The sequence below is a fragment of the Emys orbicularis genome, chromosome 21 (assembly GCF_028017835.1).
Source record: "Emys orbicularis isolate rEmyOrb1 chromosome 21, rEmyOrb1.hap1, whole genome shotgun sequence".
Classification (NCBI taxonomy): Eukaryota; Metazoa; Chordata; order Testudines; family Emydidae; genus Emys; species Emys orbicularis.
The window spans coordinates 4313616-4332813 of NC_088703.1; the positions used below are offsets into that span (position 1 = coordinate 4313616).

Here is a 19198-nt window from a genome sequence, read left to right on the forward strand (position 1 = left end):
TTATGGAGCATAAAGCACGCGGCTATAAGCATAGGAATATTGTCATCAGCCAGGTCCAGCTTCCCATAGAGGCAGCGCCAGCGGGCCTTTAAACAGCCAAAAGCACACTCACCAGTCATTCTGCACTTGCTCAGCCTGTTGTTGAACCGCTCCTTGCTGCTGTCCAGTTGCCCCGTGTACGGCTTCATAAGCCACGGCATTAAAGGGTAGGCGGGGTCTCCCAGGATCACAATGGGCATTTCGATTTCCCCTACGGTGATCTTCTGGTCCGGGAAGAAAGTCCCTGCTTGCAGCTTCCTGAAGAGGCCAGTGTTCCAAAAGATGCGTGCGCCATGCACCTTTCCGGACCAGCCTGCGTTAATGTCCGTGAAACGCCCACGGTGATCCATAAGCGCCTGGAGAACCATTGAGAAATACCCCTTCCGATTAATGTACGCGGTGGCTAGGTGGTCTGGTGCCAGAATTGGAATATGTTTGCCATCTATTGCCCCTCTGCAGTTTGGGAAGCCCATTTGTGCAAAGCCATCCACAGTCTCACGCACGTTGCCCGGCGTCACGGTCTTTCGGAGCAGAATGCGATTAATGGCTGGACACTTCCGTCAACATGAGTGCAACAGTCGACTTTCCCACTCCGAACTGGTTAGCGACTGATCGGTAGCAGTCTGGAGTAGCCAGCTTCCTCAGTGCAGTCACCACGCACTTCTCCAACGATGGGGCAGCTCTCATTCTCGTGTCCTTGCACCGCAGGGCTGGGGCGAGCTCATCACACAGTCCCATGAATGTGGCTTTCCTCGTGCGAAAGTTCTGCAGCCACTGCTCATCATCCCAGACGTGCATCACGATGTGATCCCACCACTCAGTGCTTGTTTCCCAAGCCCAAAAGCGACGTTCCACTGTGGTTAGCACCTCTGTGAATGCCACAAGCACTCTCGTGTCGTAGCTACTACGCGTGGCGAGATCAGTGTCACACTCCTCTTGCCTTTGTAGTTTAAGGAAGAACTCCACTGCCATTTGTGATGTGTTAGTCAGAGTGAGCAGCATATTGGTCAAGAGTGCGGATCCATTCCTGCAGACCAAAGAGGCAGAGCACGCAGTACACAAACCGTAGGAAGATGGCGCCAAATGCGGATGGAAGCACATGGATTGATGGGATGCGAAGCAATGCATCATGGGGCATTGGGACAGGACCTAGGATGCCCCACGACCCCTTCTGCCTTCCCACAACTCTTAGCGGCAGAAGAGGAAAAGATGCTCTTTGGGATAGCTGCCCAGAGTGCACCGCTCCGAAGACCGCTTCAAGTGCCGCAAGTGGGAACACGCTATTGCTCAGGCAGCTGATGGTGTGAACACACAACCGCGGTTTCCCTTCAGCGCTCTCTGAGCGGCGCTGTAACTGCCGACGCTGTAACTCTGCCAGTGTAGACGTACCCTTAGTGTGTGGCAAGCCAGGATGTAAATCTACAGCACGCCAGCTTGCCAGGCAGTAACTCGCTAAGTCCTGCTGCTCCAGCGCGGTGAAGATCCGAGAGTGTGGCTGGGAACCCCCGTCTCGGTTCCAAGGGCGCCCAGTCTGGGTTGGAGTCGGTGATTTATGGGTCTGGCGGGGAGTCCAGAAGACTCAGTCTCCCATTCCGGGTCCCCAGGGTCGTCCAAAATGATCTGAGCAGGAATGGTTTTCTCCAAGCATGTCTGGCACCTGCCACTGACTTGATTTGGGTTGGAAGGAAACAAATCGGAGGGGTGTTAATTTGCGGAATGATGACCTAGTGCTTTGGGGCACTAGCCTAGGCTGTGAAAGACCTGGGTCCAAGCCCCTGCTCTGCCACAGGTTCCCTGTGTGACCTGGGCCCAGATCCTCAGGTGTTTGGGTGCCTAACTCCCATTCATTTCCAGAACCTCGGAGAAGCTGGGCCTTTGTCTCAGGTCTGCATCTGCCCTATCGCAGCCTCACAAGATGGCTGTGAGGGTGACTTCATTGAATATGGCGAGGTGCTCAAATGCTACAGGAGCGGGAGCCAGGTGGGTCCCTTAGATGTGCAGTTAACAAGGCCGGATCCTGATCACCCATGCGGCGCGAGCCCGCTTTCCATCCGAGCCTGCTGACAAAGGGCAGGTAACCGTCAGCGATTCCGCCTGGGGCCGGAGCTGTAGATTTGCATGAAGAGGATGGAGGGTTTTATTTTGTTGGCAGCTAAGAGCACGGAGCATGCAAAGAACGAGGCTTCGTATTCCTGGCTCGCTCGGGCAATTCAAATCCTCATTGCCATCAGTGTCTATATAACCCCCCCCACACACACACACACACACGCTCCCTGTCCTGCTGATCTGGAGGGTAGGTGGTAGCTTTACAGGAGGAGATTGATCTGGGAGAGCGCTGCTATCCATATTTATTTGCTTGACAGGCAGTGTAGGCCAGGGCACTGAGCATAGTTCTGGGAACTTTAACTTCTAATCCTACTGTGATGTGACCTGAGACTAGCCGCACTGAATGGGTGTGCCTCAGTTTCCCCATGTGTCAAAAGAGGGTAATAAGTAGTGACGCACCTCGCAGCAGGGAAGCAGCGTGTCTGGATGTTAGAGCAATGGATTAGATTAGACGCTTGGATTGCTCTAGTGCGTAGAACAGGGGACTGGGTGTCAGGACTCCTGGGTTCTATCCCCAGCTCTGGGAGGGGAGTGGGGTCTAGTGGTTAGAGAAGGGGGGCTGGGAGCTTGACGGAGACAGTTCCCCTTCTCTGTGCCTCACTTTCTCTATTTGTAAAATGGAGACCGTGCCACCTTGGGGGGAGCATGAAGCGTCCGTGGTTCTTTGAAGATGCTTGGTGCTCTTTGGGATCGGCTGCTTCTCGATCACTAGACCCCGTGTTGCTGCTTGCAAGTACCAAAGGCGTTCCCATTTCTACTTGCTCCCCGGTGCCCCAATTACTCCTGGCAACGGGGCGTCGGACAAGGAACGTCGAGGTGGGGGAGCACTGGAATGGTCCACGGGGATTGCTGAGAACTTCCCTGGCTAAGCCTGTAATTGCATCCGCCATGCCGAAGGCTTTCCTGGTGAAAAGACACCGGGCAGCCACGCTGGGATCCCAGGACTGGGGAGAGCTCTCGGACCAGCTCCGGGGCGACGCCTACGTCCCAGGTAGGTGCCTAGTTCATTACCCTTGGTGGGTGGTGGGGGATTCTACTTACTTTAGGGCATGGGCCACTCTTAATGCTGGTGAAAGGGGCCAGATTCACCGCTCTGATATTCTCTGCTTACCCTCCAAGTGCCCAGCCCAGGGAGCTGCACCCGCGCTGGGGCAGGAGGGCGCTCCATCTCCATGGCCTGGTAGATCACAGCCTCTGGGCTCAGGCTGTGAATGAGGCAGGGACAACAGGGGTGGGTTTTGTGACCTGGCCCTGCCTCCCATAAGGCCCCCCCCACCTAGCCCGCACAGGGAACAGAGAGCCCTGGATGGGATTTGAACCAGTGGCCACGAGGGAAGATTCGTTCTAGCCTGAGCCGTCCAACTCCCTCCCACGTAATGGCCATGGTGTCCCGACTGTGGTACCGTGGCTGGCTCGATGTATGGGCACAGGGCAGTCTAACCTTCTGCCCCTTTGCCGGGGGCTTTTCATGGGGCTGCTGAGGGCTGTGAATCCAGGATGCTACCCAGCAGGAAGCGATTCCTTCAGGGGATTTCCCCACATGCACACTGACCCCCAACCTGTGCCCCCCAACGGCCCATCATGCCTCCCCCACTGATGCCACCCCACCTGCCTCTCTCTCCGTGCCTGATTTCCACCCAGAAGCAAGGGAAGTCTAAAGTCATGTGCGTTTTGACCTTCCAGAGGCCAGCATGAGCATCGGCCCCCCTGCCTCGGAGGCGTTCCCAGAGGACAGGAAGAGCAGCTGGGACAGACCAAGTCAGAGGAGTTCCCCCAGGCCCCATCCAAACCTGCTGCCCCCTGATACTGCAACAAAATACCCTAGAGCGAAGGTAAAGTGTGTGGGGTCTATTTGGTTTATTTCTGGCTGGGGGCGAAGTGTGCCATGCAGTGACTAGAGCGGGTGTGGGGGACGAAGAGTCTGGATTCCTGGGTTCCATGCTTAGCTCTGGAGAACGGGTTTAGCAGTTTGAGCAGATAAATAGGAATCTGGACTCCTGGGCTCTACTCCTGGTTCTCACGGGTGAGTGAGGTCAAGTGGGTTAGCGTGGGGCGGGCTGGGAGTCAGGACTCCTGGGTTCTGTCTCCAGCTGTGGGGTGTACGGGGGTTGGGTGAGGATCCTGGGTTCTGTTCCTAGCTCTGAGAGGGGAGGGGAGACTAGTGGTTAGGGTGGGGGCCGGGCTGGGACTCGGGACGCCTGGGTTCTGTTCTCAGCTCTGGGGAGTGGGTTTAGCAGTTCGGGGTGACTGAGAATCGGGACTCCTGGGTCGTATGGCCATGGCTGAGGACCAAGCTTCAGAGTGAGTCCGTGGAGGAGCCAGCAATAGACACCCCCCCCCCTTCCCTGTTGCTTGCGCTAACCGCTGCACCTCATGACCTTGCCCAAAGGGGAAATGTAGTGAGTACCCAGGCTAGAAAACCTTTCTCCCAGGCTGGAGGGAGGAGGTTTCGCTCCAGCCCGTACAGCTCCTTCGAAGCCCCTGGGGCTGTCCGAGAGTAAAACCGGACCCAGCATGGTTGCCTGTGTACCTGCATAGGGTGGGCCACACCCCTCCCCCCTTCCTGTAGGGTTGTGATCACGCTCCCCCTCGGGCGCGACCAGGGTTAGATCGTAATCAGCCATGAGGGGAAGATCCCAACGGCTGCCATGACCCTGGTTGTGGAAACATGGGGTGTTTTCTTCCCCCGAGACAGGTGGGAAAAGGGGATTGGGCACACCAAGCCCCTGGCATGGGAGGAGGAATGTGGGGGCACAGAGAGCCCCTGGCATGGGGGGGAAGGGAAAGCGGGGGCACCCAGATTTTCGAGCCAACAAGCGACACCGCTCAGCACTGCTTGGCTCAGCAGCTCTGTCGGGGCCGGCCGCGGCAGTGCTCCCCACCTGCTCCATTTCCCCCCCCCGCTCCCTTTTGCAGGGGAAAGGCCCCCAGGGGCCGGGCGACTTCCCCTGCCCTGTGTGCAGCAAGGCCTTCCCGCTGCAGCGCATGCTGACCCGCCACCTGAAGTGCCACAGCTCGGTCAAGAAGCACGTCTGCCGGTACTGCGGCAAGGGCTTCAACGACACCTTCGATCTGAAGAGACACACGCGGACCCACACCGGTGAGACTGGGGCTGCGCTTGGGAAGCAGCAAAAGGGGGAGGCTCTTCGGCTCAGTCCCTCCCTTCTGCCCAGGTCCCTTATAATTAGACTCCTTCTCCCTCTCCCTTGTGGACTCCCGGGGCAGGAGAGGGGAGCTAGGTGGAATGGCAGGAAAAGGCAGCCCCAGGGGAATTGTGGGAAAGCATTGGAGGACCACCAGCACCCCAGGTAAGTAGCCTGGGTCCACGCTGCACAAAGTGGGCAGGTTAGAGCAGAACCTGGGCCCTAATCCAATGCCCCAGCTAGTCTGGGTTTAGAGCGCCGGCAAAGCCAGATCTGAGAGTTGTGTGTAGGTGGGATTCGGCCAAGGTCCCGCAGGGCCTCTGGGGCAAATCAGGGACCTGAACCCAGGTCTCCCAAGTGCTCGGTTGGTGCCCTACCCCGGATCATCCTGCCTCTGTGCCCATTAGCCTGCGTTGACACCCCCCGATTTGGGGGAGAAGGTTTGTGTGTGGATGGGAGAGAGGTTAGGTCCTGGGTTCTCTCTGTCCCCTAACCCCGGCCCCCTCGCTGCAGGCATCCGCCCCTACCGCTGCCACGTCTGTGCCAAGGCCTTCACCCAGCGCTGCTCCCTGGAGTCCCACCTCCGCAAGATCCACGGGGTGCAGCAGAACTACGCCTACCGCGAGCGGCGCACCAAGCTCTTCGTCTGCGAGGAGTGCGGCTTCACCTGCGCCGCCGGCGACGAGTACTACGGCCACGTGCGGCGGTTCCACCCCGGCAACGCCCTGCTGCGCAAGTACCTCCGCAAGCAGGGCGCCACCTCCCTCCGCTTCCTCCTCTACCCCGGCAGCTACTACGCCTGAGGCTGGGCCCAGAGCCTCGTGCAGTGGGACCTCCAGCACCAGTGCATGCTGGGATCCCCCAGCAGTCCGGTCCAGGGGATAGCTAGCCACCCGACGGGGCTAGTAAGGATTGTTCCCTACAGCCAAGCCCCTCCTAAGGGACAAGAAACTACTGGGCTGATGGGACCTTTTCATCGATTCACAGAGTTTAAGGCCAGAAGGGATCCTTGTAATCATTGAGTCAAGCCTCTGTATAACACAGGCCCTCAGGCTGCCTGGAATTGGTTCCTGTTTGAAGGAGAGCAGAGCTCTTAGAAACACAGTCCATGTGGGAGGCTCCGTCACAGCCCTACATCACGTACAGTGGCTGATTCGCCTCCCTGTAAAAAATGTCTAGTCCGTTTGTCAAGCTCCAGCTTCCAACCATCGGAGCTTGTTAGATCTTTGCCTGCTAGATTGAGGAGCCCTCTGTTACCCAACTTCTGTTCCCAATGTAAAAGTACTCTCCAGCTGTGATCAAGTCACCTCTTTGCCTTCTCTTTGAGGAGCTTGAGGGCCTTTCGCTAGAAGGCCTGTTTTCCAGTCCTTCAGCATGCTGTCACCGATTCTCTGAACTACAGCGTCCCTCAGTGATCTCCCCCGATTTCCCCACGTTGTTTGACGGAGATTAGCCCTCCCAGCAAGGTCTTTTCTAAACACAGGTTGAGTGTCCAGCCTCGTTAGAATGAGAGGGGATTCGGAGACGGATCAGAGGCCTGGAACCGCTCTCCGAGGAAGAGAGATCCTAAAGTTTAGGATGCAATAAACAGATACAGGAGAGAGAAGGGAAAGCAGGAGCTTCTGTTCTCCCTATCTCATAACACAAGGATAAAGGGGGAAGTGCTTTGTCACATAATGCGTTATTTAGCCTGTGGAACTCTCTGTCACAGGATCCTGCTAAGTCCAAAAGCGACTGGATGTTTACATGGAGAATAGCCAGAGTTCATGCGTTAGGCAAGGGGATAAACCTCCTGCTGCATGGTTTAAGCTGATCCCTAATAGAGATCGGGCGAGATCTAGGGGGGGGGGGGGCAGATTATCCCACAACTGCCACCGCTAGGTGCTTACATTTTCCACTGAAGCAGCTGGTACTGGCCGCTATCAGAGCCAGGATCGTGGGCTACGTGCCTCAGGTCTGAGCCAGTCTGGCTGGTCCTTGTGTTCCTAATGAGCAGCTGCTGCAGGGGAAGGTGTCACGGTAGCTGAAACACATCAGCTGCTCTCTTGGTGAGACAGCCGCCTGTTGGTAGCAACAAAGAAAACCTTCAACCAGGAAAGAGCTGAAAGGACAAGAAGCTGAGGGGCCTTTGAGAGGGCGGATCCCTAGAAACAGTCCCGGCAGCATCACCTTTTCAGAGCCTAGAGGAGTATTCACTGCAATGGGACATGACTTGTTTGTTCTAATTTCCTTTACTGTGGTATAATCCTCACCCAGCAGCTTGTAGCTCTTAACAGATCCTTTCTTTAGCTCTATTCCTGATAAAGTAGAGCAAGGTGACCCATCCTGCCCAAGGGGTTGTGCCCTCTCTCCCGAGAGGCAGGTCCCTCTAGTGAATAGGGTAGTGAAGACACACTCTTAGGCTACAACAGGCCCGATTTCACAGAAGTACGTGCTGGTGTGACTTGAAAAATAAAACCTTTTTATTAACAAAAATACAACGGTTAGATAGAACCAGGAACAGAGGCTCTTCCAAGATGGGAACAGAGCCCAAGTGTTTCTAACAACCGGGGGCCAGAGGTGATGTCAGGTCTCAAACGGCTGCCCCTTTATTCAGTCCAGCGGTGGCCGCAGTGCGGGGCGGTGCATACGTAATACAACCTCATGGCGTCCTAGACAACAGGAGAATGCAACAACTGAGTGCGGCCCAGGAACATCTTGATGCCAACTAGTGGAGGGTGCAGGGACTGATTCCAAGGCTAGGAGGGCCAGTTGTGATCCTCTAGTCTGACCTCCATCCTAGCCTGAGCACGAGAACAGCCCCGGGTCTCTTAGAAACACATCCCCATCTTGATTTAAACATTGTCCATGATGGAGAATCCACCAGGACCCGTGTTCCAATGACTAATTACTCTCGCTGTTCAATGTATGCCTTATTCCCAGTCTGAATTTCTCTAGCTTCAACCTCCAGCCATGGGAGCATGTTAGCCCAGAGATACTCAGACCTCAGTGGTTCAGGAGGGATTTTGGGGGGAGGGATAGCTCAGTGGTTTGAGCATTGGCCTACTAAACCCAGGGTTGTGAGTTCAATGCTTGAGGGGGCCATTTAGGGAACTGGGGTAAAAATCTGTCTGGGGATTGGTCCTGCTTTGAACAGGGGGTTGGACTTAGATACCTCCTGAGGTCCCTTCCAACCCTGATATTCTATGATTCGATTCTATGATTCAGGAGCCAGCAACATTACCTGAAAGAGCCACAGTCGTGGGAATTCATTGTTTCATTTTCTATAGTACTATAGATTCATATTGAAACAGTAGGATGGGAAACATTGAGTTATATATCAGAGGGGTAGCCGTGTTAGTCTGAATCTGTAAAAAGCAACAGAGGGTCCTGTGGCACCTTTAAGACTAACAGAAGTATTGGGAGCATAAGCTTTCGTGGGTAAGAACCTCACTTCTTCAGATGCAAGAAGAAGAAGTGAGGTTCTTGCATCTGAAGAAGTGAGGTTCTTACCCACGAAAGCTTATGCTCCCAATACTTCTGTTAGTCTTAAAGGTGCCACAGGACCCTCTGTTGCTTATTGAGTTATATATAATTCTCACAGCAAAATGACCAAATATTATTGTATCAACTACAATTGGCTAATAACATATTACAAGCATCCTGATTGGTTAATAACTTAGATTGGTTAATAATTAAGTGTTTTAATATGTGCTGCAAGGAGCCACAAGAGACACATTAAAGAGCCACTTGCGGCTCTCCAGCATCAGTCTGAGTATGACTGTTAGACCTTTCTCTGCTAGACTGAAGAACCCATTTTTATTAAATAGTAGTTCGCCCTGTCAGTACTGAGAGACCCCTCAAGTCACCCCTTCACCTTCTCTTTGTTCCGCTAAATAGATTGAGCTCCTTGAGTCTATCGCAATAAGCCATGTTTTCTAACCCTTTGATCATTCTTGTGGCTTTTCTCTGACCCCAATTTATCATCAACATCCTTCTTGAATGGTGGGCACCAGAACTGGACCCAGGATCCCAGCAGCGGTCACACCAGGGCCGAACACAGAGGGAAAGTAACCTCTCTGCTCCTACACAAGATTCCCGTTTATGCATCCCAGGATCACATAGGCTCTTTTGGTCCCAGCATTGCACTGCAAGCTAATAGTCAGCTGATTATCCCCCCACACCTCCAAAATTTATTTCAGCGTCACTGCTTCCCAGGATAGAGTCCCCCATCCTCTAAGGATGACCTGCATTCATTGTTCCCAGATGGATACATTTAGTTGTATTAAAATGCATGAGGTTTACAGGGATCCCCTGGGTCTGGTACCTTACTAGTTCTCCAAAGAGTGTCACAAAGTCTCTACTAAAAGCCTGTGTCTCACTGGTGTCCATAATCATTGCAAAACGTACATACCAATAACATGCAAGGAGCTGGGTATCTATACTGAACATTATGTTCTTACGGTCTGTGGCTTGGGGCCTATCACCAGAAAAGGTGAGAAATGGGTTTCTTTCAGGCAAGAGATGTTTATCTCGCTGTCTGCCTACCTGTAAAGTGAGTACTGGATGGGTCACAATGGACATCCATTTACAGTCTGAGCAAAATGCTAATCAAGTGATCACAGAGTCTCCAGGGGCGACCCTAGGCAGGAAAACCCATGCAACAGGGTTGTCCTGTTTGCAAGTGCGGACAATGGAGTTTTGGACTATAACCGTAAAGACAAACTCCACAGAGGAGGAACGTGTGCTTGTTTCATGAATGGAAGATCCCAGCCAGGCCTGGCTGTAATACGCTGGAAGGATTTTGAGAGAGCTTTTGCTCTATGGCACGACAACGTCGTCTTAGTTAAGTTTAGGCTCTAGGATGCGTGGTATGGTTTTATTTTCTATGTAACCCTGTGTTTCCAGTAATTCTGATGTCTATCCTTTGATGCTGTTCTTTGTTAAATAACCTGACTCTTGCTTTCTCTATAAACAAATTAAGTGCTGTGGGTTGAGCGAAGCTGTGTTCTGTGGTGTAACTGATATGCTGTGATGTACTGTGAGCGTCCAGTGGATCAGGGGTTGGACACCACAGGGGGATGCTTGAGGATTGCTGTGTCTGCTGTTAACCTGCAAAGAGACGGTAGGGCCTGCGTAGGCCTAGAGGGGAAGCTGGTGTTGCCGGAGGCTGGTGGTGGTGGAGAGCTAAGCCCTGGCAGGCACAGACCAAGCTTCCTCATGCTGAGGGCAGCTGGTGGTGAGGTGCATCACACTCAGACTAATCCATTCCTTGATGGGATGCAGCCTAGTCCATCTAGCTTCAACTTCCAGCCAGTGGATCCTGTTACAACTTTGAAACCGCTCCACATGGGCCCAAGACAGGCAGGTACATGGAAATAAGACCCCAACTAACTCTACGTTATTCCAAACCTAGAAGCAGATCCCCTCACCTCGGCCCTTGCGCTGTGAGACTGGAAGAATACTGCTTCTTTGTGCCCGCACCTGGAAAGAAGGGACAGGTCAGCATTGAATCAGAATAGGGATGTAAGCTCAGAGAGAACGGATTTGGGGTGGCAGCAGTGTTTAGCTGGGAACGAACCAGCAGGATCACTGGGAGTCTTGTGGTTAAACACATGATGTTATTGTTAACCATGTTTATTACAGTTGTGGCTAAAGCCCAATCAAGATCAGGCCCCATGGTGCTAGGTTCTGTACAGACAGTTCCTATCCCAGGATCTGTTCTTATGGTCTGTGGCAGGGCTATGAATTGCAGTGCAGAAGTGCAGGCTCGGGCAGGGGGTTTAGGAAAACTGGAGGGGGCAGGAGCCAGAGAAGGGGTGGAAGGGGAGTCCAGGAAATGGACACAATCCCACCTGCTAGTAAAATGGTGCAGGGAATTTAAGGAGGCAGAATGCAATTACCCAAGCCTGGACACACACAACCGACCTGGGATCTTTAATGGGCACAGGTCGGGAGGTTCTCTGTTTAACATTTCATCTGAGAAATGGCACCTCTAGATCGATGGAGCTGCCTTGTTGGAGGGGCCAGCCCTCCCTCCTGAGCACTACAGCCTGCTGCAGCCAGGGTTTTCCTTGGCGATCTCCCCACCAGGAAATCCTGCTTAGCTTGTGAGACTGTAGCTAGAGGTTTCCAGATAAGTGACTGTGTTGGTTTATCTTCAGACTCTTGGAAATCTTGCATGTCAGAGCTAACCAGTTAATGTAACCCTCAGGCCACTGGCTATTTCCACACCCCAAGCACTTAAAAGAATGGCTGGCAGCAGGCTCCATAGGGGTTAACACTCACTTCTGACATGGGTGATCCTCTGTCCGGGGCAAAGTTGGGTCCTGGGAAACGTCCGCAATGATTTGTGTCAATTCACTGCAATGAAAACAGATCTGTTAGGAGCTAAGAATCTATGAGTAATGAGCTGCCTTCAGGGCAGACAGGGACCGTGATAATCATACGACTCCACCCTGTGTTCAGACTGACAGACGTACGGGAAAGACATCTAGTCTTGACCTCAATACTTCAAGTGATGGAAAATCCACCCTGTCCTTAGGCCAGTTGTTCCAATGGTTAATTACCCTCCCTTAAAAATATGCATCTTTATTTCTAGTCTGAATTTGTCTAGCTTCAACTTCCAGCCACTGGGTGCTATTATGACTTTTTCTACTAGGTGAAATAGCTGCTTGTCACCCTTCAAGGCAACTGGACCCATATTCCCCCTCTACGGTCCAGCACCAATTCCAAGTGCTTCATGATGACCCCGCTGATGGATGGGGCTGCCCCCATTCAACAGGGGGGGAAAACCAGGCATTAAGAGGTGAAGGGACTAGCCCAACATCACACAGCGTGGCAGAGTTAGAAACAGAATCCAGGAGTCCTGATGCACCTTCCCCTGCACTAACAACAAGGAGTCCGGTGGCACTTTAAAGACTAACAGATTTATTTGGGCATAAGCTTTCGTGGGTAAAAACCCCACTTCTTCGGATGCAAGAAGTGAGGTTTTTACCCACGAAAGCTTATGCCCAAATAAATCTGTTAGTCTTTAAAGTGCCCCCAGACTCCTTGTTGTTTTTGTAGATACAGACTAACACGGCTACCCCCTGATACTTCCCCTGCACTAACCACTAGAGCACACTCATACCCAGAACCACGAAGAGAACCCAGGAGTCCCGGCTCCCAGGCCCCTGTTTCTGACAACTAGACCATGCTCACTCCCAAAGCCAAGACTAAAGCTGGGAATTCCTGACCCCCAACTCTACATCAATTTTAGTCCATTCATTTCTTTTCTTTACCAGGCATAATCTTAACACAATTCTTACACTGTATTAATAAGGTGTTTAAACTATTTTAGTCTTTCTTCCTTTTACATCTTTGCTCATTAACATTTGTTATAAACTATTATAACGTTTTATAAACTTTTATTTATGGTGCCACAGTTACGCTTACAACTGGGATAGCGCAGTTACTGCTCCAGCCGTTGGCTCTGACCACTGCACCACATTCTCTCCATGAGAGGTGTGTTTAAGCAACAGCTCGGTAAATGAGGGAGGGGATCATCAACGGCTTGGAATGGCCACAGACTTTGTTCAGCACCAGGTATGAGCCCTCTCATACTCACTCCACTTCATGGGTGATCTTATTGACGTAGATGCAGCTGTTGTCGGCTTCCTGTTGGTAATCGCAGTTTCGACACTTGGGAAGGAAACGGAGAGAGAAATAAAATGTACCCTAGAATGGGGATATCCAATCAGAAGTTGCTACCTTAGTAAGCTCTGTTCAGTCTCACTAATATAACCAATCAGATGCACCTCCTCGCATGAAGGTAGGTCTTCACAGCACAGTTAGTCCAGGTGATTAGTTCCCAGATCTGAGCACCAAACTTGGCCTAGATCAGGCCTCGGATTCTTTCCCAGTCAACTGTATTAACTGCAGGAGAACCAGTCTGTCCTTCTCAGGGGAATTTTGGGAAGGGCACTGGAGGACTATCAGCAGGACAGTGATTTTGCAAAGTAGACAGGTTCTAACCCAAGTGAAAGAAGAGCCCGGCTCTAATATCCCCTCTCCAGCCATTCCAGCTAGCCCGGACTTAATGCATTTCCAGACATGGGTCAGAGGTTTTTCTGTGTAGATGGTAAGGGCAAGCTGGGGCTAAAACCTGGGAAAGAGCCCAGGGTAACAGTAAAGATATACCCTTGGTGTCTTTATTTCTCACTGCTTTTCCTGGCAGGAAATCTCTACTTAAACCATTCTAAATACACCTGTACCCCGATATAACGTGACCCAATATAACATGAATTCGGATATAACGCTACGGTAAAGCAGGGCTCGGGGGGGAGGGGCTGCGCACTCCGGTGGATCAAAGCAAGTTCGATATAACGCGGTTTCACCTATAATGCGGTAAGATTTTGTGGCTCCCGAGGACAGCATTATATCGAGGTAGATATAACAGGCTATTGCAGAAAGCAGCCCCGATGCATCGGAGGTTAAACACTAGGATCTTTTGAAGCGGTTTCTTCCCCTCGGGAAGCCAAGATCAGCCCTCGCCTCAGCCATCTCTCCCTCACAGTAAACTAACAGCGGAGTCAGTATGAAATTGGACCAACTCTGCTACATTCAATGGGCTCAGAGCAGGGCTGAATTTGCCCGCGGCCGTTTGAAACTCACCGCATAGAGCAGGATTCTGTTTTCCTTGTCTTCCTTGGGGTACAGCATGTTGTTGCTATTACAAACACAAAGGACAACAATGAGGAGCAAGGTCCCTGCATGGGTCAGCGGACAGGCGGTAGATACACTTCCCTAGCTTTTTATATTAGACCCTTGGAGGCAAAAATTCCCTCCCCGTCTTTACTGCAGCTACAACATGGGTCTGTTATCGTGGGGTCCCGTGTGGATTGTAGGACCGTGCCGCCTGGCTGGCTTCTGTAGATTCTCTCCTCAGGCGGCAGACACACAGGTTTGTTATTGTAGGGCCTTTGCATTTGATCAGGGTGCCAGGCTGCCCACCAGGAGCATCAAAGAGTCCTGTGGCATCTTATAGACTAACAGACGTATTGGAGCATGAGCTTTCGTGGGTGAATGCCCACTTCGTCAGACGCTTGGGCATTCACCCACGAAAGCTTATGCTCCAATACGTCTGTTAGTCTATAAGGTGCCACAGGACTCTCTGTCGCTTTTTACAGATCCAGACTAACAGGGCTGCCCCTCGGATACTTGACACCAGGAGCATGTTATTGTAGGACCTCTTGCCGTGTCAGGGGACCCAGCGACACGCCCCTTGGTGTTATTCTAGGGTCTCTTGTTCCAAGCCACGTGCCTGGCCTGATCACAAGGCAAAACGCCTCCTGCAGCTCCCCACTCTCTGGGGAGAAGGGTGGGGAGCGATCAGGAGACCGGGGGGGGGGGGGGGGGAGGGGGCAGGCGCCTGCAGGGGGGATGGGGACTGCGGGGGGAGGGGACTGCGGGGGGGCGGATCCTGGGGAGGGGCGGGACCCACGGGGCAAAGGGGGACCCGAGGAGCAGGGGGGCCTGAGGGACGCAGGGGCTCAAAGGAGACTGGAGGGAGCAAGGTTGGGGGAGGTGGGCTGGGCCCCCGGGGGGGGGTGGTTTGGGAGGGAGGGACCCGAGGGGGGAGGGGGACTCGGGGAGGGGCGGCGGGACCGGGGGGGGCGGGGTGGTTTGGGGGGGAGGGACCCGAGGGGGGAGGGGGACTCGGGGAGGGGAGCCCGGGGGGGGCGGGGTGGTTTGGGGGGGAGGGGGACTCGGGGAGGGGCGGCGGGACCGGGGGGGCGGGGTGGTTGGGGGGGGAGGGACCCGAGAGGGGAGGGGGACTCGGGGAGGGGAGCCCGGGGGGGCAGGGTGGTTTGGGGGGGAGGGGGACTCGGGGAGAGGAGCCCGGGGGGGGCGGGGTGGTTTGGGGGGGGGAGCCCGGGGGGGGGGCGGGGTGGTTTGGGGGGGAGGGACCCGAGGGGGGGAGGGGGAGCCCGGGGGGGGCGGGGAGGGGCGGCGGGGACCGGGGGGGGGCGGGGTGGTTTGGGGGGAGGGACCCGAGGGGGGAGGGGGACTCGGGGAGGGGAGCCCGGTGGGGGCGGGGTGGTTTGGGGGGGAGGGACCCGAGGGGGGAGGGGGACTCGGGGAGGGGAGCCCGGGGGGGGGGGCGGGGTGGTTTGGGGGGGAGGGGGACTCGGGGAGGGGCGGCGGGACCGGGGGGGCGGGGTGGTTTGGGGGGGAGGGACCCGAGGGGGGAGGGGGACTCGGGGAGGGGAGCCCGGGGGGGGCGGGGTGGTTTGGGGGGGAGGGGGACTCGGGGAGGGGCGGCGGGACCGGGGGGGCGGGGTGGTTGGGGGGGGAGGGACCCGAGAGGGGAGGGGGACTCGGGGAGGGGAGCCCGGGGGGGCAGGGTGGTTTGGGGGGGAGGGGGACTCGGGGAGAGGAGCCCGGGGGGGGCGGGGGGGTTTGGGGGGGGGGAGCCCGGGGGGGGGGCGGGGTGGTTTGGGGGGGAGGGACCCGAGGGGGGAGGGGGAGCCCGGGGGGGGCGGGGAGGGGCGGCGGGACCGGGGGGGGGCGGGGTGGTTTGGGGGGAGGGACCCGAGGGGGGAGGGGGACTCGGGGAGGGGAGCCCGGTGGGGGCGGGGTGGTTTGGGGGGGAGGGACCCGAGGGGGGAGGGGGACTCGGGGAGGGGAGCCCGGGGGGGGGGGCGGGGTGGTTTGGGGGGGAGGGGGACTCGGGGAGGGGCGGCGGGACCGGGGGGGCGGGGTGGTTGGGGGGGGAGGGACCCGAGAGGGGAGGGGGACTCGGGGAGGGGAGCCCGGGGGGGCAGGGTGGTTTGGGGGGGAGGGGGACTCGGGGAGAGGAGCCCGGGGGGGGCGGGGTGGTTTGGGGGGGAGGGACCCGAGGGGGGAGGGGGACTCGGGGAGGGGAGCCGGGGGGGGGGGCGGGGTGGTTTGGGGGGGAGGGACCCGAGGGGGGAGGGGGACTCGGGGAGGGGAGCCCGGGGGGGCAGGGTGGTTTGGGGGGGAGGGGGACTCGGGGAGAGGAGCCCGGGGGGGGCGGGGTGGTTTGGGGGGGGGAGCCCGGGGGGGGGGGCGGGGTGGTTTGGGGGGGAGGGACCCGAGGGGGGAGGGGGAGCCCGGGGGGGGCGGGGAGGGGCGGCGGGACCGGGGGGGGGCGGGGTGGTTTGGGGGGAGGGACCCGAGGGGGGAGGGGGACTCGGGGAGGGGAGCCCGGGGGGGGGGGCGGGGGGGTTTGGGGGGGAGGGACCCGAGGGGGGAGGGGGACTCGGGGAGGGGAGCCCGGGGGGGGGGGGCGGGGTGGTTTGGGGGGGAGGGACCCGAGGGGGGAGGGGGACTCGGGGAGGGGAGCCCGGGGGGGGGGGCGGGGTGGTTTGGGGGGGAGGGACCCGAGGGGGGAGGGGGACTCGGGGAGGGGAGCCCGGGGGGGCAGGGTGGTTTGGGGGGGAGGGGGACTCGGGGAGAGGAGCCCGGGGGGGGGGCGGGGTGGTTTGGGGGGGAGGGACCCGAGGGGGGAGGGGAGCCCGGGGGGGGGGGCGGGGTGGTTTGGGGGGGAGGGACCCGAGGGGGGAGGGGGACTCGGGGAGGGGAGCCCGGGGGGGGGGCGGGGTGGTTTGGGGGGGAGGGACCCGAGGGGGGAGGGGGACTCGGGGAGGGGAGCCCGGGGGGGCAGGGTGGTTTGGGGGGGAGGGGGACTCGGGGAGAGGAGCCCGGGGGGGGCGGGGTGGTTTGGGGGGGGGAGCCCGGGGGGGGGGCGGGGTGGTTTGGGGGGGAGGGACCCGAGGGGGGAGGGGGAGCCCGGGGGGGGCGGGGAGGGGCGGCGGGACCGGGGGGGGCGGGGTGGTTTGGGGGGAGGGACCCGAGGGGGGAGGGGGACTCGGGGAGGGGAGCCCGGGGGGGGGGCGGGGTGGTTTGGGGGGGAGGGACCCGAGGGGGGAGGGGGACTCGGGGAGGGGAGCCCGGGGGGGGGGGGGCGGGGTGGTTTGGGGGGGAGGGACCCGAGGGGGGAGGGGGACTCGGGGAGGGGAGCCCGGGGGGGGGGGCGGGGTGGTTTGGGGGGGAGGGACCCGAGGGGGGAGGGGGACTCGGGGAGGGGAGCCCGGGGGGGGGGGCGGGGTGGTTTGGGGGGGAGGGACCCGAGGGGGGAGGGGGACTCGGGGAGGGGAGCCCGGGGGGGCAGGGTGGTTTGGGGGGGAGGGACCCGAGGGGGGAGGGGGACTCGGGGAGGGGAGCCCGGGGGGGCAGGGTGGTTTGGGGGGGAGGGGGACTCGGGGAGAGGAGCCCGGGGGGGGGGCGGGGTGGTTTGGGGGGGAGGGACCCGAGGGGGGAGGGGGACTCGGGGAGGGGAGCCCGGGGGGGGGGGCGGGGTGGTTTGGGGGGGAGGGACCCGAGGGGGGAGGGGGACTCGGGGAGGGGAGCCCGGGGGGGCAGGGTGGTTTGGGGGGGAGGGGGACTCGGGGAGAGGAGCCCGGGGGGGGGGCGGGGTGGTTTGGGGGGGAGGGACCCGAGGGGGGAGGGGGACTCGGGGAGGGGAGCCCGGGGGGGGGGGGCGGGGTGGTTTGGGGGGGAGGGACCCGAGGGGGGAGGGGGACTCGGGGAGGGGAGCCCGGGGGGGGGGGCGGGGTGGTTTGGGGGGGAGGGACCCGAGGGGGGAGGGGGACTCGGGGAGGGGAGCCCGGGGGGGCAGGGTGGTTTGGGGGGGGAGGGGGACTCGGGGAGAGGAGCCCGGGGGGGGGGCGGGGTGGTTTGGGGGGGAGGGACCCGAGGGGGGAGGGGGAGCCCGGGGGGGGCGGGGAGGGGCGGCGGGACCGGGGGGGGCGGGGTGGTTTGGGGGGAGGGACCCGAGGGGGGAGGGGGACTCGGGGAGGGGAGCCCGGAGGGGGCGGGGTGGTTTGGGGGGGAGGGACCCGAGGGGGGAGGGGAGCCCGGGGGGGAGAGCCCGGGGGGGGGGGCGGGGTGGTTTGGGGGGAGGGACCCGAGGGGGGAGGGGGACTCGGGGAGGGGAGCCCGGAGGGGGCGGGGTGGTTTGGGGGGGAGGGACCCGAGGGGGGAGGGGAGCCCGGGGGGGAGAGCCCGGGGGGGGGGGGCGGGGTGGTTTGGGGGGAGGGACCCGAGGGGGGAGGGGGACTCGGGGAGGGGAGCCCGGGGGGGGCGGGGAGGGGCGGCGGGACCGGGGGGGAGGGACCGGGGGGGGGAGGGGTGGTTGGGGGGGAGAGCCCGGGGGGGGGCGGGGAGGGGCGGCGGGACCGGGGGGGGGTCCAGGCCCCGCCCCCCAGCGCTCACCACTCCTGGCAGAAGCGGATCCCCACGAAGCCCGGCTCGTACGTCCCGTCCGCCTCCATAGCAACCACGCCACCCGCCGGGCCGCGCACTGCGCAGGCTCAGAAGCCTTCCGCCTAGGCCTGGCCCCGTTTGCGCAGGCGCGCCTCAGCCGCTCCGCTACGGGCCGCCAGCAGGGACAAGAGAGGCCCGAAGCGAAGGCGGCGGCTGCCCGAGCTCAGGGCTCCTCCACGTGGCCGGCGGGGTGCGGGAGGGGAACGTATGACCTTCCCCCGGCCATATTGCGCCCTGCCATGCCTCGCGCCAGGTAGTGACGTCATCCCCTGGTCAGGCTGCCTTGTGATGTCATCGCCCGGGTGATGATGCAATGACGTCTGTGTGGCCATGATGTCTAGAGACGCCACTGTGATGTCATCGTCCAGTGACACAACACCGCCACATCGTGATGTCATCACTTGGTGATGCGATACCGAACTCCGTTGTGACATCATCGGTGCCACGTTTTCCCCCGCAGTGGTGGGATTTGGGGCTGGGGCTGGAGCCACCGGCCTCTAGCATATCTGAGCCCTCTGATTGGCTGCCCACGCCTCTGGCCCGCTTCCTGCGGCAGGAGAACCGGTAGCGCTGCGGCTGGCTGAGCTCTCTCCCCTTCC

At 58.9% G+C, this 19198-nt stretch overlaps 2 protein-coding genes across 2 annotated transcripts; one reads left to right on the forward strand and one right to left on the reverse strand.

Moving 5' to 3' along the window:
• Positions 1-3033: 3033 nt before the first annotated feature.
• Positions 3034-6091, forward strand: OVOL3 (ovo like zinc finger 3). The gene is made up of 4 exons (XM_065421093.1): positions 3034-3136; positions 3829-3977; positions 5062-5245; positions 5802-6091. The coding sequence occupies exons 1-4, from the start codon at positions 3034-3036 to the stop codon at positions 6089-6091; spliced, it is 726 nt and encodes a 241-aa protein (XP_065277165.1).
• A 1637-nt stretch (positions 6092-7728) lies between these two features.
• On the reverse strand, positions 7729-18681 carry POLR2I (RNA polymerase II subunit I). The gene is made up of 6 exons (XM_065421008.1): positions 18549-18681; positions 13923-13977; positions 12877-12950; positions 11556-11630; positions 10700-10751; positions 7729-7939 (listed from the first exon to the last, which is right to left on the reverse strand). The coding sequence occupies exons 1-6, from the start codon at positions 18605-18607 to the stop codon at positions 7877-7879; spliced, it is 378 nt and encodes a 125-aa protein (XP_065277080.1). The 5' UTR covers positions 18608-18681; the 3' UTR covers positions 7729-7876.
• Positions 18682-19198: the final 517 nt, after the last annotated feature.